The 22,543-nt window shown below is 44.0% G+C and overlaps 2 protein-coding genes and 1 long non-coding RNA gene across 11 annotated transcripts in view; 1 reads left to right on the top strand and 2 right to left on the bottom strand.

Annotated features, from left to right (window-relative positions):
* Positions 1-3,853: 3,853 nt before the first annotated feature.
* RNF6 (ring finger protein 6) lies at positions 3,854-12,399 on the bottom strand. Of its 5 annotated transcripts, none has more exons than XM_051635747.1 (4): positions 12,385-12,399; positions 8,557-8,769; positions 7,838-7,945; positions 3,854-6,691 (listed from the first exon to the last, which is right to left on the bottom strand). In XM_051635747.1, the coding sequence occupies exons 2-4, from the start codon at positions 8,747-8,749 to the stop codon at positions 4,983-4,985; spliced, it is 2,010 nt and encodes a 669-aa protein (XP_051491707.1). In that variant the 5' UTR covers positions 8,750-8,769; positions 12,385-12,399; the 3' UTR covers positions 3,854-4,982. The 5 variants fall into 5 exon arrangements, with proteins under 5 accessions (XP_051491707.1, XP_051491687.1, XP_051491677.1 ...); XM_051635727.1 differs by lacking the exon at positions 12,385-12,399 and adding an exon at positions 12,123-12,373 and having other exon boundaries at positions 8,557-8,764; XM_051635717.1 differs by lacking the exon at positions 12,385-12,399 and adding an exon at positions 12,123-12,373.
* Positions 12,400-14,641: 2,242 nt separating this feature from the next.
* LOC127380004 (uncharacterized) lies at positions 14,642-19,105 on the bottom strand. Its single transcript, XR_007888405.1, has 3 exons — positions 18,954-19,105; positions 17,776-18,076; positions 14,642-15,652 (listed from the first exon to the last, which is right to left on the bottom strand). It is a non-coding gene; the product is annotated as an uncharacterized LOC127380004 (long non-coding RNA).
* Positions 19,106-19,419: 314 nt separating this feature from the next.
* Positions 19,420-22,543, top strand: part of CDK8 (cyclin dependent kinase 8) — a 79,832-nt gene continuing 76,708 nt past the window's right edge. For 4 of the 5 annotated variants that reach the window (XR_007889359.1, XR_007889360.1, XM_051617934.1 and 1 more), the window contains exon 1: positions 19,420-19,753. Coding sequence is in view for 2 of the 5 variants with exons in the window: in XM_051617934.1 (XP_051473894.1) it covers positions 19,626-19,753 (128 nt within the window). In the remaining 3 variants the exon portion in view is untranslated. The remainder of the gene's footprint in view (positions 19,754-22,543) is intronic. The other variant, XM_051617952.1, reaches the window with a different exon arrangement.

The raw sequence follows: 22,543 nt of genomic DNA on the forward strand, positions 1-22,543 counted from the left end.
GTAACCATTATTTTGGTTAATTCAGATGAGAGTGTCTAGCAAACCTTTGGGGTCACAGCACTGCAAATGTATGTTGTACATTTTGATTCACAGTTCTCTGGTCTGGCTTTTCAGGGTTATGGTGCAGCATAAAGCAAATATAGCTGTTATGGTACAAATATGATACCAAACCAGTATGATGCCCTTGTATTAGTTTTGGAGCTGTTCTGGGACACTCTGTGTTCAATAAACCCTAAAAAACAGGAATGGTGCTCCAATTATCCCAAATTTCATCCCCTTCCTAGACAAGTACACGACTCATTAAATTTTCAGTAGTGCCAGAGGAAAGTATTTTGCAGAAATAGTCTGTTCATAAGATGAGAGAGTGAAAAAGAGCTCAGAAATGGTTACAGGTGTACAAAAAGATCTAAGGAATACAGAAGGGAAGAAAAAGTAAGTTGGAGACAGTCTGAGGAATAGGATGGAATTTAAACAACTCTGCCCAGTTTGCAATTATTTGGTGACACAGGAATCCATTTCTACATCATAAATTATTAAAGAAGAGACTATTAGAGAGGCATATAGGGCCATAATATTAGCTAGAAAGTAAATGATAGCATCACAGATTTAAGAAATGGAAAAACCTATTAACTCAGCCTGATAGTTCTCTACTTCTTTTCAAGTGCCCTGTCCAATCATGCCCTCCAGGTCGTTTTCCACATCAAGGCTTTCTGAAGAAACTCTGGGTTAGTGCTACCAGTTGACCTGGATTTAGTATTTTGATTGAAATAAATTGTTATTTTTAAAATGTCTACCCACACTTTTCTATTTATTACCATAAAAATTAACTACTTTTCTTAATGTCACCAATAAAAGTAATTTTAATTACTCCTTCTAGAAACACAGCTGGCCTGATGCCAGTATCAATAGCTGTACACTCACCCTGGAGCAAATGATGACTAGCAGAAAATGTATATTGGGTATCAACCAAAGATGGCCGAGGACATTTTCTATAGTTTAAGGATACTAAGTTTGAAAATGCTGTTAATCTTTAACATTTCTTTAGTTTTAGCTTTCTTTCATGCCATACAGTTATGTTCACGTAGGCTATATTCTACTAAATACCTCAATAGAAGACAGTCAGATGGAGAAGTAGATACAGCAGAGAGCTGAGCAGTATTCAGCCTGGACAGGCTGGGGACTTGGGCAGAGAGGAACCTCATGAGGTTCAGTGAAGGCAGGTGTAGGGTCCTGCACCTGTGGAGGAACAACTCCATGCACCAGTACAGGTTAGGGCTCTACCTGCTGGAAAGCAGCTCTGGGGAGAAGAACCTGGGAGTCCTGGCGGACAAGTTACCCATGAGCCAGCAATGTGCCCATGTGGACAAGAAGGCCAAAGGCATCGTGGGGTGCATTAAGAGTGTGGCCAGCAGGTTGAGGGATTTTATCCTTCCCCTCTACTCTGCCCTAGTGAGGCCTACAAGAAAGCTGGAGAGGGACTTTTTGAAAGGGCATGTGGTGATAGGACAAGGGGTAATAGCTTTAAACTGGGACAGGGTAGATTTAGGTTAGACATTAGGGAAAAAATTCTTCACTGTGAGGGTGGTGAGACACTGACATAGGTTGCCCAGGGAGGTTGTGGAAGCCCCATCCCTGGAAGTGTCCAAGGCCAGACTGGATGGGGTTTTGAGCAATCTGGTCTAGAGGGAGGTGTCACTGCCCATGCAGGGAGGTTGGAACTAAATTATCTTTAAGGTCCCTTCCAACGCAAACCATTCTTTGATTCTATCAACTAGACTTTGTGCTGCTGACCACAACCCTCTGAGCTCTGCCATTCAGCCAACTCTCAATCCACATCCCTGTCCACTCATCTAACACACACTTCCAAAGCTTACCTATGAGAATGTTGAGAGACCATGTCAAAAGCTTTTCTGAAGTCGAAGTGGACAACATCCACTGCCCTCACCTACCCAGCCAGTCATGCCATCACAGAAGGCTATCAGACTGGTCAAGCATGCTTTCCCCTTGGTAAATCCATGTTGACTGCTCCTGATATAAGTGATCAAAAAAAAGAAATAAACAAGTAATAAAATCTGTAAAAGGTACAGAATTATTTGGGACAAATCACAGGAGGCAGGGTGTGCAGGATGATAAAAGGGCAGAGAAAATGACCTGCACAACACAAAATAATCCAAGAGAAAAAACCAAAACTGCACACAATAGTACACACAAAAAAGCATGCAATAATCAACTCTAAATTTGCAGTTAATATTCTAGAAAGTGACTGTGAAATCTTTTTGTAGAACTTGTTAAGATAACAGCTCAGTGTTGAGCAGCAATCAGAAACAAACCCAGAATTTTAGGAATTATTTGGAAGATCACCAAGAGGAAAAAAGCAGTTGTTATATCATAGAATGGTTTGCATTGGAAAGGACCTTAAAGATTCATCTACATCCAAACCCCCTGCACAGGCAGGGAAGATATCACCACATAATGCCTTGTGCATCCACATCTTGAATTCTGCACAAGCACCAGTTCCCCCATTTCAAAAGAGCAATTAGTTATAAGAGTTTCTGTGTAAAAGGATATTAATTAGGACTTCTCAGTTATTAAATAGAGAATGAGATGAGATGCTAGCAAAGTGAATGGGGAGGTGTTATTTACAGTGCAACTAGAAATCATAATTTAAGACACCAAAAAGAAAGTATAATACAAATACTTCTCAAAAGCCAATTGCTCTGCAATAGGAAGCTGCAGAGATTTGAAACAGATGGGTTTAAAAAGCAATAGGAAATGCATGGAGAATAAATTAACAAGGCTCTTAAACACAGAGATATGATTGTTGGAACATAAATAGGCAAAGTAAAATAGTATTTGGAGGTGTGTGTGGAGAACTGAAGGAGCATCACAGGAACTCAGGTAACAGAAGCCAAGTTGAGGAAAAAATGCCATGCCCCTCCAATGAAAGAGAAATACTTGACAATTCACATGCAGTGGGACAGGAATACAGCAGAGGAGACTTCACATGTCCTATCCAATAGCCTATAGTTTCTACATAAAGCTCTCACTGTACTTATGGATATCCTCCCACAGCAGCTCAGTTACAAGCACCTTGTAATAGAGGATGTTGTCTTGAATCACCATCAGAAGCTAACAGGAGCAAAGGAAAAAAAATTACAAAAAATAAGCTAGTTCTGACAATCATGTTTAAATTTCCTCACCCTTCAATACAGTTAAGGAGAAATTCAATAAAGGTGTCAAGTGCTTGCAAGAATTAGCAGCCCAAATAACATCAGAAGAAATCTTAAGTCATATCCTTAAACTCATCTAAATCTCATAAGATAATTTCTTAGAGCTACTTTCAGGAATAGAAGCACTTCTGTGGAACTCCTGACACCAGTTTTTCACTTGCAAAACTGAAGCAGACATCCAATAGCTTAACACAGGATGTTATAGTTTCCCTTCAAGGATGCCATGAGCAGATGTTTTAACTGAAGCACCTGGCACAGAAGCACATTTGTCAAGGCCAACTGTAGGCAGAGAAAGTCAGTAGGACTTTTTCACTTTCAGTTATTCTTTCTAACCCTCAGAATACACACATGTAAGAGTACTGCACAATTCTGCCTTTTTCTCAGGACTGAGATTAACATTGCTCAGAAGATGGGTTTTCTAACATCCAGCTTACTTCCAGAAGCCCCAAGAGTGCTTTGCCTTGCATTTCTATCTACCATAACAGCTCACACACGTTGTGGAAACAATTACACAGCTGGGGAAAACCAGGGTAAAAATGTGGAAACTGAGACTGAACATCAGGAATGGTAATTCTTACCTATCTACAGGATATAGTGTAACAGTAATTCACACAAAGCCTCAGTTCTTTAGTTTGCAACTTTATTTCTTTATAAGTTATTGGTATAAAGTTTAATATCTAATTATACAGTAACTTGGGGACTTTAAGGGAAGCTTATTTTGTTCTTTTTAGTGTCTTTTGGCATTTGGTTCTCAGGCAGATTTTAAGAGGACTACTATATGTGTACCTTAAATTTCTGTACAAAACCACTTCAAGCCTTTTTTTTTTTTCTGAGTAGGATGCACAAATCATGCATATTGTAGACAATATAATGGTCAAGGAAATATTTCCCTCTTTAAACTAAGGCAGTTAAAAAACCATGAATATCAATTGAGTTAACTGGAAGAGTAAAAAGGCTTCCTCAGTGCTCATGTATTCTTTGAGCAAATATCCTGTTCAGTAAGACATGCCCTCTTGGGATGATTACTGATGTGATTGCTGTCTGCATTGAAAAGACAGCGATTGTCAGAGACACCCTTTAATAATGTACATTTCATAATGTCACTAACCCATCTGCTTTTGAATATGAACTGATCAGCATTAAGCATTGTGTAAAACCACATGCAAAAACTGCCATAGAATTTTTTTAATAGAACCAAATACGCAAGTTTTTGGAAAGGATATTTCAATGTTAAAAAAAATATACTGTCTATTAAAATGAGCACTTCAAGTAACTTAAATATCTTTAGCAAACATGTCCAGCAAGAGACTCTCTGTAACAGAAATTGTTCTTAGAACAAAAAGCTAACGAATGGCTATTTAGACACTAATTTTTCAACACAGTGGTAAGCCTGTGTGAAACAATTTGTAATCTAAATAAAGTGAGTCCATTACGCTGTTAAAAAAAACATACATTAAGCAAGACTGATTAACTATTGCATTTCTGTATTTACAAAAGTGCTTAGCATAACAAAATTACCTAAAAAAATATAAACTTTACTGATATCATTTGGTTCTATGTGTACTCCTAGGTCTGAACTTGGAGAAAAATAGTATTTACATTGCTAGATTTAGACAAGTTTCCTACTCTTTTAAAAGAAGTTTAACAAAACTCCCAACACAAACAAACCCCTATGTAAGTCAATTAATTCCATCTGGCTCATCATAAATAGAGCAGAAGCAAATCCTTGAGCACTGAGCAGTATAAGTGATTCTAGCCATTGTCTGTGGCATTAGACCCCAAAACAGGCTGCCGACAAATTGGACAAGTGGAGTTTTCAGAAAGCCAGCGATCAATACAATGAATATGGAACTCATGCATACAAGGTAACTGCCTTAGCTTATTCCCTGTTACATATTCATTAATGCAAACACTACACGTTTTACTTATTTCATTTTCAGTGTGAATATCCCCATAGTTCCGGGTAGAAAGATTGTCAATCTGCTCTTTGGTTAAACCTCTTAAACGATCGTCATCATCATCTTCATTCAGCAAGAAGAAGTGGGCAAGTCGAAGTATGGGCAGTGTTCCATTTTCCACTAGGTTGTTAGCATCCTGAGACTGCCTGTTATCTTGGATTTCATTACTGCGACCGTAGCGTTGAGTATCATCGCTCTGTCCATTTGTTTCCCTGCTGCCTTCTACTACGTGCCCACTTCTAGATGAAACCTCACTCGGATCACTGCTGTTGTTTGCTGAACTTGAGTTACTCTGCTCTGATTGTACATCTGGTAAGCGATGACCACCTCTTTGCACTTCCGAGTTAGATTCAGTTTCCATCAAAGAACTCAGTTCTCCAAAGCCTGTCATAATTTGTCTAAGGATTGATCGAAGAGCTACTGATGAAGGTTCCCCAAGCCCAGTTTCCGATATCCGACGCAGAGGGATGCGGATAGTGCTAACGTAGGTTCGGATACCTGCACGTTCTGACCGTGATATTGTACGCCGAAATCCCCCGCTGTCACTTTCAAAGGTAACAGTGTTTTCTGCCATTCCTACCCTCGACCGAGTTCTACTGGCAATACTGTCCCGATCTCTGTTTTCTCCAGGACGAATTCTTCTCACCTGAAGATCTAATGTAATCGTTGGATGCCTTCTAACAGCAGCTACTGGCCTACTAGTTTCCTCCTCCTCCAAAGTTATTCCTAAGGATGGGGCTACACCGGAATGCTGAGGAGTCTGAGTGTTACTTCTTGCTTGTTCTTCGGCAGGCTGTGGAGAAGGCTGAGCTGTTTGTCTTCTACTTCTGACCTGCTGTGCATTTCTATCCTGCCTCTGCCCAGGTTCCTCAGAATGAGCAGTATCACCTTGCCTTTGCAGGGGAGAGCGGCTTCGACTACTTAAAGTAGACCTCAGCCGCAGAATCTCTAGTCTTTGGTTTGTATTCATTCGAACACTAGTTCTAGCTCTACCTCTTTCTGGCGTTTCTCTTCGTTCACCAGCAGCTGCAGTATTATTACGTGTTGTGTTTCTTTGGGAAAGGCCTCTCAACTCCCTTGTTCTACTCCTGAGCCTCCCTGAGATCGGACGAGAGGCTGCTTCAGAGCTCTGTGCTGCAGAACTTCTTACAGACCTGGTCCTTGCAGTGCTTGAAGTCTCACTGTTTGCCTCTCTTGCAGTCCTGCTCCTCGTTCGTGGGGTTAATGGACTGACAGCTCTTTGATGTCTTCTTTCTAAATACATTCTGCTGCTATCTATACCCACATACTCCTCACCAGCAGTTTCAAAACTGTTATGCTCATGATTTATGTTGATTTCAAGACTAAATCGAAACTCCCCACTGTTCGGGTTTGTTCGACTCACAGCTCTCCAGGTTTGGTTCCCACTCTGTCCACTGCGAGTGGCGTTTCCTGTGCGACGAAATGTATTCAGCCATTCAAGCAAGGAGTCACCACTTGAGTTCTCTCCAAGAACATCAGAATCTGAGAAAAACAAAGAATTGCAAACATTCGTACAACTGCATGCTCAGGATACTAGGAGGCACTCCAAATCCTCCATGCTTGCTAGGCCCTGACTTCAGAAACGTTCCAGTAGCAGGACCAGTTACCTCGCTATGCTAATGCAGTTTTGTTGAAAATATGCTGTTTGTGAAAACATCACCAATCCTCAGCAGTTCAACCTAGAACTCTTGTCTCACCAGCAGATACACAGAGAAATTAATACGCCCAGATGGCCTCTTCTGAGAAAGTGGTCAGATTTAGGCAGTCCAAAGTCAGTTTTATTTGTCCAGTACCTGTCCCTCACTTAAGCTATCAATTTGAGGGTATCCTAGCCAATGATAAAGCAAGGAAAAGTGTGACAGATCTTGTCCTCTTTTGGAAAACGTTTCAAAAAATGTATTCTGTAAGGAGTGGAATAAATGGTGTGTGGTTTTGACAAATTTGACCTTTTTGTGCAAATAGACCATTCTCCTACTACCATATCCACAGCTCCATTCCCAAATCTCCTCTAGCTACAAGCTCAGTAACAGATAGAATTGTCGTGGTTAGTGCCAACTACGTGTATAAAGAAAGTCAGTGGTCATGATCACAGCGAAGGTTTTCCCTTGAAGAGATCAAAATTAATCTCTTGTAACTCCATCATCTCCCTATTTCCAAGAAAGCTGCAAGAAGTCTTGTACCTTTGTTTCTACATTGCCTCATGCCATTAAAACAAAGTGAAATGAAACAATAAAAAAAACCCACCACAGTGGAGAGGCCAACTATTTCCCAATTATCTCCTCTGTTCCAAGTTCTCTAATACATGATAAAACCTTTTAAAGAATTAGAAGAATGAAAATTATTTTTGTGCTATTAAGTTTACTAGCAAAGGGAAACTAGGAAAAGAGGAGTAAATAATTTGTGGCTGACATCAGCAATTTTTCATTAAGTATTTAAAGTTTGTTTTCTTATAACTGGGATTCCTCTCTTACTTTTCAAACAATCCAGAGGCACAATGAAATAAACAAGACTTGAAATGGCTGGTACTGAAATCCATCAGCATTTCTTTTCAATATCTGTACAGAACAATATTTATGCATCTTGCACTATTTGTACATATATATATGTACATGAACAAAGAATGTTTACCTCCAACAGTTCTACCTTCACCTTCTCTGTTATCCAGATCAGTCTGTGATGCCAGATGCTCCTTAGCCCCTTCCAAGCGTTGCTGTAACTCTTCTGCTGTTATTTCCCCTGAAATAATGTACATTTTGATCATGCTGTTAAACAATAGACATTACTACTGCCTCAACACAGCCATGCAGAAATAAAAATACTTTCTATCTTGAAAGAAAATCTTCAAAAATAAGGTAAAATTAATTAAATCAAAAAGAAAACAGCACTAGTGTGAGACTCTAAGGCAGGTACAAAGATAAAAGAAGAAGTAGGTACTAGGTTGGAGGGGAAAAAAGATGCTGAATGTGTGCCAAGAGTATGCCAAATTTCAGTAGCAACTCAGAGGCCCCTAAAATTGCCACATAACAAGAGATAGATTTCAGTGTACCAAATGTTAATTATTTGGGTTTGAATACTACCTGTCTTAAGGAGATGTTGCATTTGAAAGAACTGCATTTTTACTCCAGCCTTAATACCTTAAGTTGTTATTTTTACTGCATTTCATACATTTTGGAAGGGAAATTAAGGATTTTACCTTTTCAGAGTCACAGACCTAAGGCTCCTTGAGTCACTACCTTTTCAGAGTCACAGACCTAAGGCTCCTTGAGTCACAAAACCACGTGTAGTGTGTCACAGCAGTAGCACTACTTCCCATTACATATTTTCTACTGAAGGTATTCACATCTTACCAGGAGTGCCAAGCAGGTTGTGGTCTCTCATTAACCTGTAGTCTTCTTCATTGAGTTCATTAATGAACTGGTAATAGGCCTCCTCCCTGCTGAGGCGCTCCAGCTGTCGTTGCCTCTCACCCTCACTGTGACTGCGCTCCCGTGAAGGTGCCTGCTCGTGGCCACTTCCCGCGCGGTGCCGAGAGCGATCCATAATAACAAGGCCAGGCTGTCCTGAACAAAACCAGAGGTTAGAACACACAGTAATTACAGTAAGAATTTTCAGTGAAATTAGTTTATTAATAGCTGAAGAGGATTAAGGAGAACCAAGCTACCTGTTATTTGCCAAGTCAAGAGTGTAGCTTACTATGCAATTATTTTGCTTCCAGCTTTGCTGAAAAATATCTACGAGTCCCCTTCACTCACTGAAAGGACGTACCAGTTGGTACAGCAACTTTAAAATAAAAAAGCAATGACAGATTTTGGTGGGTTTTTTTTGCTAAATGCTCTAGAAAGTTGAAGAATTAACAAAATCTATTTTCCTTCTTCCACGTAAACAGCAACATAAGAGTATTTTAAAAGCTAAAATATCACTGAAAATATTGCTCTCTAATTATTGGACTGTAATTATCCAGTGTAGAATTCTGACAACCACAACTACTGCTTTAGACACGACTACCTTTCACTTGAAACACTTACTGATAGGCACCTAAGACTACATTAGTATCTCAGTCAGGGCTACCCCTCACACAGCACAACGCGTACAGACAGTTTTGGCAAAACTGACTCTTTCAACATCCTGATAGAACTTGCATATTTTCCTTGCCCTTTCTAATCCCAAGGATTAGCTAGCAAAGGGATACCCACTCCCAGAAAACTGGTGTCAAAGACAACAGGCTATACCTTACGCCACCGTTCTTCATCACTTTGCAAATACTGAATCCTTGGGACCACACTATCAGAAGGCATGAATAACCTTCTAGTGGCAGAAAAAGGCATCACATCTGTTGGTTTCTCTGACATCACCACCTCTCTGGTTAGGACTCAATCCTGGTCCATTTGGCTCTCAGAGCACTCCCCAACTTTTCTATTTTCTAAAGAAAACTTGTTCTTCAACATCCAATTTGAAAGAAGAGAAAGTGAAGCATTATCCTTTCAATGGGGCTGCTCATTCAGCAAAAGAAGCAGACACCTGACAGAGGAGATTGCTTCCCTAAGAAGTGCATCACCAGGCCAAAGAGCAACCATGTGGAACCATCCTGCTTACACGTGGAGAGGAAGCTACTGGGTAAATACTTTTTTTTTCTTTTGTCAATTAACAAACTTATTGAAATAATCTCAAGTATTAATTATGAGGACAACACAGAACAGCATTTGCAGCACACACCCGATCAGTAATTAGTCTTCACAGGAAAGGTGATTACAGACAGACCAAACCAGCTATTAGACATACATTCAATAACAAGTAAATCTTTAGCAACGCTGCCAACAGATATGAAGTATCAGAAAATGTACTTGCCAACAGCAGAAGCAGGCATACATTCAATATACCTTTCTTACATTCTTTGTGGGATCCGCTCTGATACATTCTTGGTCTCCTCCTTTTCCACCCCATACGCTACCTCTTCCCACCCACAGGTGGCTGCACTTGTAAACAGCCCCCCCCAGTCTTCTCATTCGCCTCCCGTGCCCAATACTGCATTTCCACGTATTTAATAATTCCCTCCGAGCTTGTTAACTCACTTACCTGAAAAAGAAATAAAATCTGAGTATCTGCTCTTTGAGACATGTTCTGCTCCCCTCGTATTTGTGGGAATTTAAAATTTACTACTGTACTCTTGGCTCAGCCTCACAAGCTGTAGGCAACTGCTGTCTTCCCATTTCCCAGGTCACTTCTCATTACACGTCTAAACACAAATTTCTCAGCTAGCTCTTTGTTTTACTACCCCGGTTTCCTCAAAACAAATGCAATTCCCCCCTTCCCAACACACAGGTAGCACTATTATGACCCTGATGACGACCATCACGACTATTATATTGAAAATGTCCCATCCCTATGGCACTGAAGAGTGAAGTGCCTCTGTGCCCGAGTCCCCGATTACTTACAACTGGAGACAAATAAAGAAGGGAAGGGAAAGAGAACAGCTAAAATTCGTTTAGTTTCACATAATATTGCTATTTAGATGAAAGCCTTAAGACAACTAACATGTTGCCTGATAATGACCTTAGTAAGTTAATCGACTTTCTGGATATATTGCTGCACTGAAAAAATGACATATACACTCTTAAGATGAAAAGACCATCAGATGTAGTCCCCATCAACCTAAATTTGAACTGTTGCACAGAAGAGATATTCTTTACTATTCATTTCTCATCCACAGAGAATCTGGAAATCTTCTGATTTTGTGGGTGTTAGAAAAAAGATACTGTTTTGTTGACAACTGTACCGTAGGATGGTTAGTGACTCACTTAGAAACAGTAAGAAGTGTGAAGTGTTCCATTGTCCCATCTATTTAGTGTAATTGCACGGATGACAGCTACTATCCAAATTTATCAAATGCCATCAAAACTAAGTTCTTTGGCACTTCAAATGTTTCAGAGTAGTGAAAGCTGAATAGTATTAACTGCATCAAAATCAGGCACTTTGGCAGGTAAAATATTTCAGAGTACTGACAAGCTGAAGGGCATTAACTACAAAGACATAAAAAACTGAAATCCAGTTATGACTCAGGATTACTCTTCCTTTGCAAAGAAACAGGTGTCATATGCCAACAGTTTATCTCCGTTTTCTAGAATTTTCAATTTAAGACTAACTCCTTTAATTCTTAAATCATAGTTACCCTAGCCCATTCTCAAAGACTTACATTCACTTTTATCTAAGCAAGATATACCTCATGCTTTTAGGTTTTGGCTTCTTTCCATTCATTACTACCCCCAATTCAATTATGTATTCGTTTTCTGAAAGACTACCACTTGACTGCAAGCAAGACGACTACAGAGTTTCGATGAGGAAGCCTCCCTGAGCGACAGGGATATTTAGTATTTCTGTCACATTGCAGCCTCCAGGCGAGATGATCTCACCGAATTAAAAAAATAAAAATAATAATAATAAAAAATTAAGCCCAGAAAACCCTAGAGCCTGGGGAAGGAAAGGAAGGTGAAGGAAAGACAAAGGAAGAATCAGAAGGTGATTCAGGAACAGGCCGCAGGACACCCTGAGCGACCCATGCCCAGGGCCTGGAGCCGCTCGCCTCCCCCCAGGAAAGCAGAAGGGGCTGCGAATCCCAGCCCCCGGCAGGCTGTCGCTCTCTGTCCCTGCCCCACGGGAGGCCAGGGGCCGGTCTGGGCGCCCCCAGGGCGGGGAGGGGCGGGGAGCGCGGCGGGCGCAGGAGCAGGAGCCCCGGCGGGACCGGCAGCCCCGGCCTGGCCGCCCAGACAGCGCCTGTTGCCAGACGCCTGGGGGAGGGGAGTGACTGACGCGGCTCCCGCCCAATCACCGGGCCCGCTCGCGGCCGCCAGCCAATCAGGGCGGGGCGGGGCAGCCCATGCCCTCCCGCCCCGCCCCCCCCGCCGGGCCCCGCACTAACCGCCACCGGCCGGGCCGGCTCCCTCCAGCGCTGCCGGCACCCGCGTCTGCCCGCGCCGCGGGGAGCGGCATCACCGGCTGCGCCGCACCAGGGAGGCCTCCATGCCGCCGCCTACCCCGCGACAGCCTGCCAAGAGAGCAGCCGGGGAGCCCCGAGAGCCCGTCCCTGCCGAGTGTCCCCGGCAGCGGGCCGGCCCCGCTCCCCGCTCCGCTCCCCTCCCAACGGCAGGTGCAACCGCCGCCTGCGCCGGAACGAGACCGACCCCTGGGTGTGCGAGCGGCGCGCTCCAGCCCCGATTGCGGTCCGGGCGGCTGCCGGGACCCGCCGGCGCAGGTTCCGAGCGCGTCAGGGCGGCCGCGCGGGCAGGCCCCGCCCCGCGCACGCGCACGGCGGCGGCGGCGCGGCCGGCCTCGGGCGGGGCGGGGCGCGCGCGGCGGCGGCCACGCGCGCGGGCTCGGGAGCGCGCAGGCGGCGCCGGGCCTGAGGGGGCCCCTGCCCCCCCCCGGCCTGCCCCCCCCCCCGCCCCGGGCTGGTCCTGCCGCGGCCCCCGGGCAGCCCCCAGAGCCTGCCCTGGGCACTGTGTGCTCTGCCTCGGTGGGTTCTCAGTAAAGCTTTGGGGGTTGCTTCTTTGTCGTTCTTCACAGCCCGTCTCCCCTTTAAACACGGACTGGCAGTCGTTGCAGGTACAGCCCTGCACGGGCAGGCCCACTGTCGGTCGGACCTCCCGTGGTCATCCCTGCCCCGGTAGGTGTGAACCTTTGTAGAGGTAGATAAACAAAGGAGGATTTCGCCATAGGTTGCTGCTCAACTGCAGAGCAACCCCAGCATCTCTAACCTCTTCATTTAAATTTAAATGTTACATTTTGCCAAATCAGCATAAGATTGCAGCTTCAGTTGCTTGCTTGATACTTTAGAATAAATCTAATAAGGAATAAGATAATTTTTGTTGTTCTTCCCTCTTAGGCCTGCATTTTTAGATGAGGTGCATTTCTGACTTTTCCATGACTCTCAGACTCTCCTTCCTGTCTGCTTACCTTTCCTTCTGCAGGAATCCCCCTCCACCTTCTCAGATCCCTAAAACAAACCATTAATTGCTCAGTGCCATCACAGAAACTGTTGTGTTTAAAGCCGTGATTTTAGTAATTTCAGTTTTCACATGGGATGTGAGTCGTCTTACAAATTTCACATACGATAATTGCAGATGCATTGGTAGCACCCACAAACTTTATTTCCTGAGTTGCTTCTGCAGGCTGCTTGAAGGTGTGGTGGAAGCTGGCAGGCTGTGGCAGAGGAGCACGTCCCTCATCTTACATAAACTAATTGAATCAGCAAATTGAGAGCATTTCACGAAAAGGATGTTCTAAAAGCACCTCACCCCTAAGATACCTGAACTGCTCATTCTTCTGTTCACTAGCAGAACAAAGTTTGTGTGTTTTTTGTGCAACTGGTCTGGATGCAAAGGCAAACCACTAACAAGTGAGGCTCCAGCTGGTGTCCAGGAAGATTCCGCCACTTCCCACTTCAACTACACACCCCAGGATTTCTTTACTCTGGCTGAGAAATAGAGTTTACAAAAGTGTTGCATTTAAGTTTTGCATCAGTTAATGCTGCTTCTATGCCAGTATGTGGTTTGCATGAGACAGGTTGATGGCTGGGACATGTTCTTGGCACTGAGGCCAGACCAGGGACTACTCCTTCCTGTTCACCAGATTAAAAAATTGGAACCCTCATTGCTATTAATGAGCATTTAAAATATGTCCTTCCTGAACATTAATTTTTCTGTCTTAATAAAAGTCAGAATAAATAAAGCAGGGCTTGGATCCCTTGAAAAGTCCATTTCTTCCCACAATTATCTTTTGTCCTGTTTTTGAAATAATTTCCTCTCATAGTCTGTTTTTAGTAACCATCTTTTCACAGTCAAACACAACTTCTCTGGTATCAAGGCCACATAAGGGCTGCTCATCCAGAAGAAGGTTGTCATGTGTTTTAGATAGATACATGAATCCATATTCATAGAATCATAGGATCGTATAATGGTTTGGGTTGGAAGGGACCTAGAAGATCATCTAGTTCAAACCCCCGTGCAAGGCCAGGGACATCTCCCACTAGACCAGTTTGCTCAAAGCCCCATCTAGCCTGGCCTTGAACTTGTGTATCTACACTTCCCTTACTGCAAACCTTTACCAAATTAGTCCATTTTCTGCTGCCCTGCGCCCCACTGCAGAATTCTGTGTTCACCTCCTGTTCCAACTGATGTTTCAGAGCAGGGCACTGTGAGTACAGTCTTTGTTTATTTTATGCGGTCTTCTTAATATAAAATAACAATAGTGGGTCTTCCCTGGAATATCATTATTTCACTGTAGCAGTGCTTTCCCCAATAACATACTGTCTTTGGAACTGTAATAGAAATCGCCGATGGAGGGCAGCAAACCTCAGGCAATTACAAAGTTTTGTAGTAACTGGAAATCTGTAACCCTGGTTTTAATTTGATCGTTCAGTCATTGAAGTTCTTTAGCAAGTAACTTAATTATACTGTTTTTTATTATTTGATATAAATAAGGCAGAACCTGACCATCATTTTTTTTTAAACTGGTTCTGAGTACGTGCATGTGACACCAAAGACATGATGTTAAGTTGATGTGCTTGAGAGGAACCTTGACAGGCTGGAGGAGCGGGCCATCAGGAACTTCACAAAGTTCCATGAGGAAAAATGTAGGGTCCTTCATTTGGGAGTGACCAGCCCTGTGGGACAATACTGGATGGGGGCTTACTTCCTGTCTCTGGTGGAAAGGAATACAATGCTCAGTTTGGGGGTCTCCAGTAGAACAATACTGATACGAAATTGGTGACAAACTGGAGTGAGTTCAGCCAAGAGCATCAAGCTGGTGACGGGCTGGAGCACTTGCCACATGAGAGAGGCTGTGGGCACTGGGTCTTCTTGCACTGGGAAAAGAGGCAGCCCACCAGTACCAACAAGGAAGCTACTGAGAAGACAGAGCCAGGATTTCTACCAAAAAAGTGCACAGTGGGAGGAGAGACGGTGATCATTAATTTGAAAGAAGGAAGATTCAGAGTGGATAGAAGGAAAAAAAAAGCACTGTCCACCCTGAGGACCATCAGGTTGAGAGGCTGTGGAATCTCCCTCCACAGAAGCTTTCAAGACCCAAGTGGACAATGCCTTAAGCACCCTGAATTTAATAATAGCCTTGCTTTGAGCAGGATACTAAACCAGATAACCCCCAGAGGTCCCTTCCAACCTGAATATTTCTGTGATTCCATTTACTGAAATAATATAAAATAATATTAAATATCAGGGTTTACTTCCCCTCAGGTTGGACTCTTTTTCAATAACAACAGTAACCAGGAGTTCATAGGATGAATTTTCAAGGCCTGTGGTGGTGACTTGACAACCAATTCTCTTGCTTCTTTGGGAGCATAAAACAGTCAGGTTGATGGTTACTGCTCGTGGTCCTGAGTTTGGCAAACAGATGTTTCACTCACTGCAAGCTCAATTCTCTCCTGTACAGGACCTGGATCCAAAGAAGTGATTTATTTGTGTTAGTAACTGGCATTCCTGCCAGAATCTAAACCACCTTGTTAGATCAAGCACCTCATTAGTCTGATCAACTTTATACTAATCGATCAACTTCATAGTAAAGTACATTTAAGTGCAAAATAAAACCAAAACCAAAACAAACAAACCACATTGCTTTACATACAAACTATATGTAGAACCAGCACTTGACTTAACTGCTTTAAGTAAACTGCATTCTTAAATGCTGCCGGTGTTCAGCTAACTAACTCATCTGCACATGAACAACTGTGAGGTTTCTGGAAAAGGCTCAAACTCTGCAAGCATGCTGGCTTCTTTCTCTTTCCATACAGAAAACAAAACAAACCCCACATGATTCACTTGCCTTCAGCTTTCCCCAGTTTAAAGCACAGTGGAAAATCTGTAGCACTTGGCAGGGCTGACCCTTTCTCACTCAGTACCAAGCTGGGAACACCTTAGTAACACTGCTGAGGAGTTGGGATATGGTGAACTTTTAGCAGGTAATGACTCTTTCATGAAAAATTCTCTGAAAAGCAAAACTGTGTTCAAATTTTGCAAATCAGTAAATAGAGCAAGTGGATATTCTAACAGCATGGGGATGTGTTTGAGGGTTGTAGGTTACTCACTTAGAAAGATGAGAAAGCTGAGCCATTAAAGATACACTTTTCTGTGTTTTTGGTTTTTTGTTGGTTTTTTTTCCTATTTATGAAGACTGCAAAACACAGAGTAAGTAGCTTGCTGTAAGCTTTCCTTCACAAACTCTGGTTCTAGTGCTGAAGCTGTGCCCATCAGTATGCAAACACACATACAACAAAACCACCTTTGCTTTTGGTACTGCTGCTCCAGCTTGGGTACAGAACCTGCTTTATCTGGTGCTGGACCTCAACAGGCAGAATCTGCTTATGACCACAACCCAGCTGGTTCTCAGACAAGCCAGGGCTTTCACCTGAAATACAGTTCCCTGCATTCAGAGACATTTAATGATGTGAAACTTCCTTGACTAGTTTCCTCACGGCTCTCTTTGGTAACTGTCTCCAGCCCTCTGCACATTATTGCTGCTAACACACTAACAGTCACTTTCCTGTGGAGGACATGGATTTTCCTTACAGGTGCAGTGATTTCAAACAAAAAATGTAAAAAGTATGTGTGTGCAGGAAACACTAAAAACAACACAGACTGGTAACAGAAAGATAGTGTAAAGTGAGCCGTGAATGTCAGAGGAAAAAAGAGAAAGAGGAAAGCTCCAAAGAGTCCAATTCAGCAGGACACGTTAAGCATGTATTTTCAAATTGATTTCTGATACAGCACAATGAAGGGAGTACAAAACAAACATTAAGAGATAAGAAATCCTATCATTTAAAATGGCTATGGTGGGGACCCAGAAGTCAGTAAGAGCAGTCATGGCCTGGTCATGTCTTATTTTTAAGAATGGACACCAAAATTATACTTCTTCTTGAAATTATATTGTACTGAGACTGATTTTTAAAACAAAGCACAGAAGGTATGCAGCTTTCCATGATACAGAATTAAAAGTTGACCTTGAAGTATCAATATTAATTGCTTAACATTTTTAAAGATCAAGGTGTGCTCTCTGTTTCAAATCTCTTGGGACTTGGGGACCATCTATCTGAATTGATGAAACTGAACATTGCCTACAGTGTGAGTATATGAAGTGAAAATAAAATGAAGAAGCAGCAGATTTACAGCTACACTTGATCTGGAAGACACATAATCCAAATGTTATGAAAAACTAATTAAATAAACATTTGCAGAAAGGCAGACTTCTAAACATTCGTACCAAAGGACCAAAATCTGAAAGAGGGAAAAAGTTATTTCTACTATAGTTTTGACTTCTCAGAGCATATTTATAAAAGTATGGAATTCTTTCTAAGCAGTTTATGTAACCATGTAAAACACAGCACAGGTACTTAGAAAACCAGTCTAGATTTGGTATTTTTGTTTTTATTCATGCCCTCTTTTCTCTCTGAGCAGACGTTGTTCTTCCTCCACACCCTGCAGTGTTTCTGGTCAGGACAGACTAAACTCACCATTAATTACCATGCAATAATTGGATCTGTGTGAATGAGTTTAGATACTTACTGCCTCCATGGAAGAGTGGTTAGTAACGCAAAGAAGAGAGCACACAGTTACAGAAGTGTGGTTATTTCTGCTCCCCCACTCCTTGCTGACAAGGCTGAGGATTGTCGGCCGGCAGGAGGTGCTGAACGTTTGGCCATGCAAGCTGCTTTCCTGGTGTCCTTAGAAGTCCCGGAAGTCGGGTGTACCCAAGGGCAGCCTCGTGCTGGTCTGCTCTGGGCTGAGGTGGATGAATTCTGTGAGGTGGATAACATCTTCCAGACTATTTGACCTTTACAGGCTGCTGGGCTGCCCTGAGCTGCTCCTGTTCGATTAGCAAAGTGAGTCACTATGCAATATTCTTGTATAATTTAGTTGGTTTGCTGAGCAATTAAAATTTAGTTTTGCTGCTTCTCTCAATTGTGTGTAATTTTCCTTACACCTGCCTAATTGCTTTATCTCATGTATGTCTCTTACAATTACAGAGCAACATACCATAGCAAGGGCAAACTGGGCATCTGACATCAGCCTGATTAATGCCAGCTGAGGAGGCTGGCACACCCCTGCCCCTAAGCTCATGAATCAACCTCAATGTGTCAACGAAAACTGGGATTTCTAAATCAAAATGGAGATGACTTCAGAATGTGCCAGAAAAGCCTGTTTCTTCTTTCAGAAGAAAGACACAGTGTGACATTTTGTGCCTAAGTTAGGGACTGGAGTGCCCACTTACCCACATTGTGTTCTCGAGATGCAATGTGAAATGTATGTGTATGGTTACTAAAAATGCCCAAAGCTGGGTTGTAATTAGAAAGATTGCTGTAGCTTTAGTTTAGTTACAAGGTCTCTGTTCTATAAAATGACTAGCTGGCTTGTGTTGGGTTGGTAACCACAGCTCAGCTCTGTCAGCCGAGGAGAGGAACTGGAAAGCGTCTGGTTACGGGTTACATGCAGAGGCCTTGCTAAATATAATAATATAATAATGCTAAATACAATGCTTTTGCACCCAGCATCAGGCACTGAGACCTCTCCCTGTCTCCACAGCCACACAGAGCTGGTGTTTCAGCCCTGCAGCCATCCGTGAGCACCTGTGCCCGAAGTAACGGCATTCTCTTGATTACAGAGACGTTGACAGGCAGGCAGAGCAGGTGAGGCCAACCAGTCTGTTCCCCGCTTTGGAGTTACCTGGGGACCCGAATACTCACCATAACCTGCTTGCGGTGACTGCCGGCTCCCAGGCCCCAGCCGGCAGGCTGCGGGGGGCCTGTGCTGCGCCGGCTGCCGGCAGCCCAGCCTGGGAGGCCTGGTCCCCGGGCCCGGAAGGACCGAACGAGCGCACGCGGGGCCCGGCTCTGCCCGCCCGGCACGGCCCGCGCGTCCCCCCTCCCGCCGAACTACACCTCCCGGCGTGCCTTGCGCGCCGCCCCTCCCGCCGAACTACACCTCCCGGCGTGCCTTGCGCCCCGCCCCTCCCGCCGAACTACACCTCCCGGCGTGCCTTGCGCGCCGCAGGGCCTGCCGGGCCGGGGGCGGGGCGCGGCGGGGGCCGCCGCCTCCCACGTGGGGCGCCGCCCGCGGCCGGGGAGGCGCCCGCGGTTTGCGACAGCGCTTTGCGGCAGTGCGGCCAGGCGCGGCCGCCGCGTTCCGCCCGGGAGAGCGGCTGTGGGGCGGCCGGCGCGGCGGGAGCGGGCGCGGGCAGCGGGAGCGGGAGGGCAGGCAGGGAGCCAGCAGCCCCGCCGCCCGCCCCTGGATGGTCCGCGGGGCGGCTCGGGGCCCTCCTGCTGCTGCTGCTGCTGCTGCTGCCGCCGCCGGGCGGGCGCGGCGGGGCGGGGCGCGGCTGCCGGGGGCGGCTCGGGACGGCGCGGCGGGCGCTGAAGATGGACTATGACTTCAAGGTGAAGCTGACGGGGGAGCGCGAGCGGGTGGAGGACCTCTTCGAGTACGAGGGCTGCAAGGTGGGCAGGGGCACCTACGGACACGTCTACAAAGCCAAGCGGAAAGACGGGTGAGTGAGGAGCGGGGCTCCCCGCGCCCCCCGGGGCCCCCCGGGGCCTCCCGCCCCGCCCGGCGCCTCCCGCCCCTTCCCCCCGGCGGTGCCGGCCTGGGCTGCGGCCCCGCGCCCGGCGGGGGGGCTGCCGGGCCGTGCTCCGCTCCCGCGGGTCCCTGCGGGCGGGCGTCCCTCGGGGCAGCGCGGGAGCCCCGCTTGGGTGCGGGGAGGTCGTGGAGGAAATGGAGGTAGTTGAGGAAGAGGCTGAAGTTAAGGGATGGTGAAAGCGCAGGGAGCCACTTGCTGTGTTCGTTCCGCCTGACCGTCGGCCTCGCAGAACGGGGTTTGGTTCTTTCCGTTTTTTTATAATGCCTTTTTTCTCTGAGTTATTACTTGTAGTCACCATTTTGGGTATTTGTGCTTGCAGCTCCAGGAGCCGAAGTGTGCTGGCCCTTCGGGGCTCTAGTGTGCTTTAAAAAAAGCTTTTTTGCGTGACCAGTTTTCAGCACAGACCTGAGCAAACGAATTTATTTGCATGAACCTTTTGAAGAAAGATTTACTAAACTGTCATTTCGGTTTCCCTCGTCCATGACATGGCACCACTTGCTGAACAGCAGAACAAAAGAAGTAGGCAGCAGGAGAGGCAGGGAGAGGCACGGGCTGCTCTTCTAACAGGATCTAAATTTCAAAAAGCATCCATTAATTCTGTTACAGTCTCATCACAGGGGTACTCTGTGTGCTGTTGTTCAAATAAGGTGTAGTTCAAGTCTGGGTATTATTTTTGCATCTGATAAATAAAAAACCTCTTACAGCGGGCTGTGGTCAGTCATAACTGAAATACGATCCGGTTCTGTTTACATAAGCTTTATTTCTAGAAATGCTTCAGTTTTTACCTGTGGAAGAGTTGTAGTGGGACTCGTTGCACCTTGTCTTGTCTGTGTCTCAAACATGCTGATATTAATTGCAGCAGTTACGTTAGCCTGAATTTTGTTTGCTGGTATGAGCCAGCCAACTACCTTTCTACTGAAATTTTGATCCTTCAACCTGTTCATAGGAGAAATTCTTATCTTGCCTACATTCTGTTTTTTTTGCTGGGAGGAGAAGAGAAAGAAACTGGTTTGAGTGTGACAAGCTCAAATCTTCTTTACATTTGCTGGGACAGCCAGCCTTGGTTTCAGTGCTGATAAGGAGACCTGTAGTAGGAAAATCAGATTGAGATACTGAAAGGTACGAGTCCATTTCTAATCTTTGCATCAGGTTTTGCATCTAATCTTTGCAGCTGTTCAGTGTGTTGGACTGCAGCAGCCTGTAGGGAGCTCAGCCTGTGATTCTGGGGAGGCATATATATTCAAACATGTATTTGGTGAAATCATCAGTCTGCTTGATATTGTTGGGTTGAGTGTGTTTAGAGTGGCTAGTAGTAGTGTTGAGACATTTCAAAGAAGTGGAATTGTGTGCTTTAAAAATGGATAGTTACTCAAAGGTGGCTTTAAAGTAGAATTTCTTCTCAGTTCTTGAGCGGGTATGATTTAAATTTATGATTTTAAATCCTCTCACTCCTTGGTGAGTGTGAGATACTTCATTAGTTTGCAAAAAAAAAAAAAAAAAAAAAGGTGAACAATGTATATCGTCTTCTTCTTCTTTGCCTTGTTCATTTAGTGCTTCCTTTCCATTCCCTTTCCCTTCTCTTTTCTGTCTACCTACCAGATTTCTGAAAACTTTTAAATATGCTGTGTAATTGCCCTTGGACAATCACTAAAATACTTAAAAAAGAAACAGATGCTTTTGTAGATTGTAGTATACTGGTATATATTGCTCTTAAATTATATGGATGGAATTAGGATTAAAGTTAAGGGTTCTATTTATATCCCTTTATCCAAAGGAATCAGTTAAATTGCAAAAGCAAATGTGTAATAACATTTTGTTTCTCTGAAGCTGTGGTAACATTTGGGTAGATGTTATATCTTGCACTGGGGGGAGTATGAAACAGAGTTCAGTGGTTTTGTATTGTACTGTGCAAATACTGAAAAAAATATTCTTTGTTTCAGTATTCTCCAAATGATACATACTGATGGATGAATAACCTGCTTTTTGAGTCGTTTGTAGTATGTATAGCTTTCTTTACATACTGTTTGCCGTGTTTTAGTTAATTTTCACAGTTTTTTTCCTTTGAACCTTTTAAGTTCAAAGCAAACTTTGTTACATGATTCTAATTTTTATTTTAAATAGCACAAGTATTTAAAGTGTGTTAATATACACCATAAATTTTTTAGGGTACTTTGAGGTACAGACTGCAGGACTGTAAATATTTTGTTGAAAAATATTGGGGCAGTTTTTTCTTAAATGACTTAATCTACAAATGTATGTTTCATGAATAGAATAAGCACAGAAAACAACTATACTTTAATAATTCAGTTTGTGCAAAGTATGTTTAAAAGCCCTTGGTGATAAAAATCTAATTTAATAGTAGTAGGAGTTAATGCCTTTAGTATGACTGCAATTTCCTCCCCCCCCCTCCTTTTTTTTTTTTTTTGTTCCTCTTACAGCTGCCTCTGAGATGCAGTGTGGCAGTTGAAAACTAGATAGCAGATGTGTGACCTAATTGAAGAAGTTAATTGTATGTCATTAAAACTATACGGCAGCATTTTGGGGGACAGTGACACAGGAGTCTTGATGGAGTGAAAATCCTCCTAGTGAGTGGAAGGGATGTTCTATAGTCTGGGCTTTAGTGACCTGCTGAGGCTGTGACATGCTTTTTATGCCCTTCTCCAACAAGAAAACCAGCCCAGTCCTGGGGTGTCCTTTGCC

Source organism: Apus apus, chromosome 1, assembly GCF_020740795.1.
Source record: "Apus apus isolate bApuApu2 chromosome 1, bApuApu2.pri.cur, whole genome shotgun sequence".
NCBI lineage: Eukaryota > Metazoa > Chordata > Aves > Apodiformes > Apodidae > Apus > Apus apus.